This window comes from Trachypithecus francoisi, unplaced genomic scaffold (assembly GCF_009764315.1).
Source record: "Trachypithecus francoisi isolate TF-2019V2 unplaced genomic scaffold, Tfra_2.0 Lachesis_group13, whole genome shotgun sequence".
Taxonomy (NCBI): domain Eukaryota; kingdom Metazoa; phylum Chordata; class Mammalia; order Primates; family Cercopithecidae; genus Trachypithecus; species Trachypithecus francoisi.
This window is the reverse complement of record NW_022681458.1, coordinates 76049324-76055323: the sequence shown is the minus strand read 5'-3', so window position 1 is coordinate 76055323 and position 6000 is coordinate 76049324. Positions and strand designations below refer to the sequence as shown.

The window sequence follows — 6000 nt, the reverse complement described above, 5'->3', positions numbered from 1 at the left end:
CCAGCAGTGTGGTTCCAATGTCATCAATGATCTATCAATGTTACCTTGGCCAATGAATTCCAAGTCCATTTCTTCACGGTAAATTTAAAAATTGAGCTATTTGTTAGCATGTATTACTTAGAACTTTCAAAATACTGTATTGTATATTTTTCACGTTCTTTCAACAGTAACAATAACTGTGGCTATTGAATTTATTTTAAAGCACAATTTCTTTCCCTTCCATTACATTGCATTTTAAGAAAGACAAATAGAAACTAGCTATCTCTATTATTTTTATCATAAAACCTTGAGAATTTTAATACTTGCTGGCAATTGTCATGGTTAGCAGCACGTGTTCCAAAATATGAGTTCTTTCAAAAAATATGTTCCTAAGTTTAAGGAATGTCAGAGTTGGAAGAATTCTTCCAATCACTGAGTTCAATTTCTGTATTTTAGTTATAATACTAATATTAGCTTTTAAAGGGGACTTAAATTAAGGGGATTCCTCATTTACTAACCATGGTAATTTAAAAAATGACATGAATAGAAGCAAATATTCTTGAAATGTTATTGTAGCCATTCCATAACAAGTGTCCTTTTCCATAGCTTTAGTATTCAGTTAAGAAATAAAAACAAATAGCAGTAACAAAATATTAAAACAGCCTAAAGCATTGGCTTAGAAATTAGAAAGACAAAGTTCAAATCCCTGCCTCATTTTTCTCCCGTTGGCAGGAAGATGACTTGCATTATCTGAGAAACACTGATTTTCTAAGTTTTATATAGGGTTATCAGTAGGTTTCAGGCAATAAGCATTTCTCATCGTATTCGGGAGGTAAGTTTGTGAGTCAGGCTTTTTATTTGAATGTGGCAGTGTTCTCTCAAGAAAACAAACCAGAGTCTATTATTTTCAGGTATCCTTTTATTTCCCGGTTCCCTTTCACTATATCAGTTATATCTAAATACAATTTAATGTAAAATTCACTTTTACATAGAAAATTATTTTAAAATTAATACCTAGTCCTCAAGTACAACCCTTTTTGTCTTAAATCTCAGTACACTGTATTTTTTAAAAATTATTCATCCATTCTTTCTGCAATTGTATTTACATGATTTGGCTCTGCCTCCCTGCCCAAATCTCATTTTGAATTGTAATCCCCACTTGTCAGGGGAGGGGCCTGGTGGGAAGAGATTGGATCATGGGGGCGGTTGCCCCAATGCTGTTCTCAGGATAGTGAGTGAGTTCTCACCAGACCTGATGGGTTTAAAAGTGTGGCACTTCCTTCCTCTTTCTCTCCTGAACCATGGAAGGTGTGCCTTGCTTCCCCTTTGCCTTAAAACATGATTGTAAGTTTCCTGAGGCCTCCTCTGCCATTCAGAACTGTGAGCAAATTAAATCTCTTTTCTTTGTAAATTACCCAGTCTCAGGTAGTTCTTTACAGCAGTGTAAAAATGGACGAATACGGCCAGGCGCGGTGGCTCACGCCTGTAATCCCAGCACTTTCGGAGGCCGAGGTGGGCAGATCACAAGGTCAGGAGATCGAGACCATCCTGGTTGACATGGTGAAACCCCGTCTCTACTAAAAATAAAAACAAAATTAACCGGGCGTGGTGGCGGGCACCTGTTGTCCCAGCTACTTGGGAGGCTGAGGCCGGAGAATGGCGTGAACCCGGGAGGCGGAGCTTAGAGTGAGCCGAGATCACCACTGCATTCTAGCCTGGGCGACAGAGCAAGACTCTGTCTCCAAAAAAAAAAAAAAAAAAAAAAGGAACTAATACTAATACATATGTAGTGAGAAACTATATCATATGGCATGAGTTTTTTATTCAAAGAACTTCCTAGAAAAATGAAAAGAACAAAGTAACTCTACTTAAGGCAAGATGTGACATATCATACAGAAAAATATAAATGGGGAAGAATGAGAGTGAAGAGGGAGCAGGGTTACATGACTGTCAAAATTACCAGGGAGACTTTATAGACCAGATGTCATCTGAACTAACATGAAAAATCACAACCTGGCCGGGCGCGGTGGCTCAAGCCTGTAATCCCAGCACTTTGGGAGGCCGAGGCGGGCGGATCACGAGGTCAGGAGATCGAGACCATCCTGGCTAACACGGTGAAACCTCGTCTCTACTAAAAAAATACAAAAAACTAGCCGGGCGAGGTGGCGGCGCCTGTAGTCCCAGCTACTCGGGAGGCTGAGGCAGGAGAATGGCGTAAACCCGGGAGGCGGAGCTTGCAGTGAGCTGAGATCCGGCCACTGCACTCCAGCCCGGGCGACAGAGCGAGACTCCGTCTCAAAAAAAAAAAAAAAAAAAAAAAAAAAAAGAAAATCACAACCTACTACACTGTCTTGGCAAGATCAAGTTACCTTGTACTTGAAATTTTAATAAAAAGAATTAGGTTGGTGTTTTAAAATTGAAATTAGCAATTTTCATTTGCATTAAAAACTTTTAAGTGATTTTTGGGTCTGCATACACACGAGAGTTAATTATTAGCAGGAAAAAATAGGTACGACTATAAAATTTGGCAGATTACTGTGTCATGTCCAAAAAAGTCACGCTAAACAATTATACTAAACAATGTACACTATGTTATACTAAACATTATACTAAACAATTTTGAAAGATGTAAAAAAAAATTAAAAGTAGTATGCCAATGCCAGAACCCGTTTCAATGTAAAATTTGAAAAAGTACATATTCTGAATATCCTCTCTATATATTTAATTTAACATTGTCGTCATGATATGGTTATTCACTAAATTTCACTAATCTCAATTTAAAATAATTTTTATACAGAAGGAAGTCAACAGAAACCGACCACTGAAGTCAAAATAAACTCACTTTTTTGTCTGCATAGTAGGGGTCCAGGTCCTCCAGGGGCTCTGACACCATGCCGGGAGGAATGTCCCCATAGATGAAGGGCAGCTGTTTGCCAGCTTCCAAGTCGCTGCTTGGCTTTGGGGCTTCTTCATCGTCGTCTTTCTTTTCTTCTTTGGGTTCCTTTGATTTTCTTTCAGCAATGCGTTGTTCAATGAGGGCAAGAGACTGTTTTGTGAAGTGGACAAAGCTCTGAGGTCCTGGGGGAGGCAACGTTGCCATCTTTTCATCCTGTATATTTTAATTCCTCTTCAGCTCCTCACATAAGAGGCCTGGATGGAAACAAAGAAATTAAGACTTAACTATTTGCCTGCCAAGAAAGGCACATTAAAAAATAATAATAACAACATAAACAGATTTTTAGTTTCGACCACAAAAGGTAACATGTTCATAGATTTATCAGCTTGTTAAGGGACTACTATGAGTCAGGCAATGGGCGGGATTTATTTTTCATGCCTTCTAACCATGTTTATACTCAGAAATTTGAAGTTTACACTTCACAGCTTTAAAGGAAAAAATGACAATTTCCTGAATAAATTTTCCTAAATTCCCCTTCTTTTTTTTTTTTCAAAGCAAAAATTTTATTATCTAAGGCTTTCCACAAAGCCTTCCTTTCCAAGCTTCCACAACTTCTTCATGTAGACCTTTAGCTCCCCTCACCCTTCTAGTCAACATTCGGAAAGGATCTAGTCTTTATTTTAGCCTTTACTCATACCACTGCCTGTCAGAATTTCCCTCATCCTCCAAGAATCAGTTGAAGTCCTTCCTTCTCCACAGAGTCAACTGCAACCTGGTCATCACTCCTGGCTTGGGTTTCTAGCTATCATTCAGTGTCTCTGCCGTATTTCCAGGGATAGGACTATATGAAACATACCGATCACTGTCCAATGAACTAAAGCCTCACCTGATCTAACCTCATGGTCACAGCAGAGTGGGCCAGGGGCTCCCACTCTTGGGCACTACCGTGTTGATCCAGATTCTCTCCCTTGAGATACAGCCATTAGTGGGCACTGCAGCAAGAGACCATGAGGTGTGATTTGTGTGGGTCCATTTCAAACCACAAGTAAGACAAAGAGTATCAACATGCAGAGAGAAAGGGGTGCAGACTGATCTCTGCATTCTTTAGGGAAGATCACAAACGTGTTTTTCAACTTTCTTTTTTTTTTATTATACTTTAAGTTCTAGGGTACATGTGCATACGTGCAGGTTTGTTACATGTGTATACTTGTGCCATGTTGGTGTGCTGCACCCATCAACTCGTCAGCACCCATCAATTCGTCATTTATATCAGGTATAACTACCAATGCAATCCCTTCGCCCTCCCCCCTCCCCATGATAGGCCCCGGTGTGTGATGTTCCCCTTCCCGAGTCCAAGTGATCTCATTGTTCAGTTCCCACCTATCAGTGAGAACATGCGGTGTTTGGTTTTCTGTTCTTGTGATAGTTTGCTAAGAATGATGGTTTCCAGCTGCATCCATGTCCCTACAAAGGACGCAAACTCATCCTTTTTCATGGCTGCATAATATTCCATGGTGTATATGTGCCACATTTTCTTAATCCAGTCTGTCACAGATGGACATTTGGGGTGATTCCAAGTCTTTGCTATTGTGAATAGTGCCACAATAAACATACGTGTGCATGTGTCTTTACAGCAGCATGATTTATAATCCTTTGGGTATATACCCAGTAGTGGGATGGCTGGGTCATATGGTACATCTAGTTCTAGATCCTTGAGGAATTGCCATACTGTTTTCCATAATGGTTGAACTAGTTTACAATCCCACCAACAGTGTAAAAGTGTTCCTATTTCTCCACATCCTCTCCAGCACCTGTTGTTTCCTGACTTTTTAATGATTGCCATTCTAACTGGTGTGAGATGGTATCTCATTGTGGTTTTGGTTTGCATTTCTCTGATGGCGAGTGATGATGAGCATTTTTTCTTGTGTCTGTTGGCTGTATGAATGTCTTCTTTTGAGAAATGTCTGTTCATATCCTTTGCCCACTTTTTGATGGGGTTGTTTGTTTTTTTCTTGTAAATTTGTTTGAGTTCTTTGTAGGTTCTGGATATCAGCCCTTTGTCAGATGGGTAGATTGCAAAACTTTTCTCCCATTCTGTAGGTTGCCTGTTCACTCTGATGGTAGTTTCTTTTGTTGTGCAGAAGCTCTTTAGTTTAATGAGATCCCATTTGTCAATTTTGGCTTTTGTTGCCGTTGCTTTTGGTGTTTTAGACATGAAGTCCTTGCCCATGCCTATGTCCTGAATGGTACTACCTAGGTTTTCTTCTAGGGTTTTGATGGTATTAGGTCTAACGTTTAAGTCTCTAATCCATCTTGAATTAATTTTCATATAAGGAGTAAGGAAAGGATCCAGTTTCAGCTTTCTACTTATGGCCAGCCAATTTTCCCAGCACCATTTATTAAATAGGGAATCCGTTCCCCATTTCTTGTTTCTCTCAGGTTTGTCAAAGATCAGATAGCTGTAGTTGTGTGGTATTATTTCTGGGGACTCTGTTCTGTTCCATTGGTCTATATCTCTGTTTTGGTACCAGTACCATGCTGTTTTGGTTACTGTAGCCTTGTAGTATAGTTTGAAGTCAGGTAGCGTGATGCCTCCAGCTTTGTTCTTTTGACTTAGGATTGTCTTGGCAATGTGGGCTCTTTTGTGGTTCCATATGAACTTTAAAGCAGTTTTTTCCAATTCTGTGAAGAAAGTCATTGGTAGCTTGATGGGGATGGCATTGAATCTATAAATAACCTTGGGCAGTATGGCCCTTTCACGATATTGATTCTTCCTATCCATGAGCATGGTATGTTCTTCCATTTGTTTGTATCCTCTTTGATTTCACTGAGCAGTGGTTTGTAGTTCGCCTTGAAGAGGTCCTTGACATCCCTTGTAAGTTGGATTCCTAGGTATTTTATTCTCTTTGGAGCAATTGTGAATGGAAGTTCATTCATGATTTGGCTCTCTGTTACTGGTGTTTAAGAATGCTTGTGATTTTTGCACATTAATTTTGTATCCTGAGACTTTGCCAAAGTTGCTCATAAGCTTAAGGAGATTTTGGGCTGAGACAATGGGGTTTTCTAAATATACAATCATGTCATCTGCAAACAGGGACAATTTGACTTCTTCTTTTCCTAACTGA

The 6000-nt window shown here is 39.5% G+C and overlaps 1 protein-coding gene across 2 annotated transcripts in view; it reads right to left on the bottom strand.

Annotated features, from left to right (window-relative positions):
* SCN9A (sodium voltage-gated channel alpha subunit 9) overlaps positions 1-6000 on the bottom strand; it is a 204272-nt gene that overhangs the window by 112609 nt on the left and 85663 nt on the right. For both annotated transcript variants that reach the window (XM_033231248.1, XM_033231249.1), the window contains exon 2: positions 2822-3129. In XM_033231248.1, the coding sequence (XP_033087139.1) occupies positions 2822-3079 (258 nt within the window). In that variant the 5' untranslated portion in view covers positions 3080-3129. The remainder of the gene's footprint in view (positions 1-2821; positions 3130-6000) is intronic.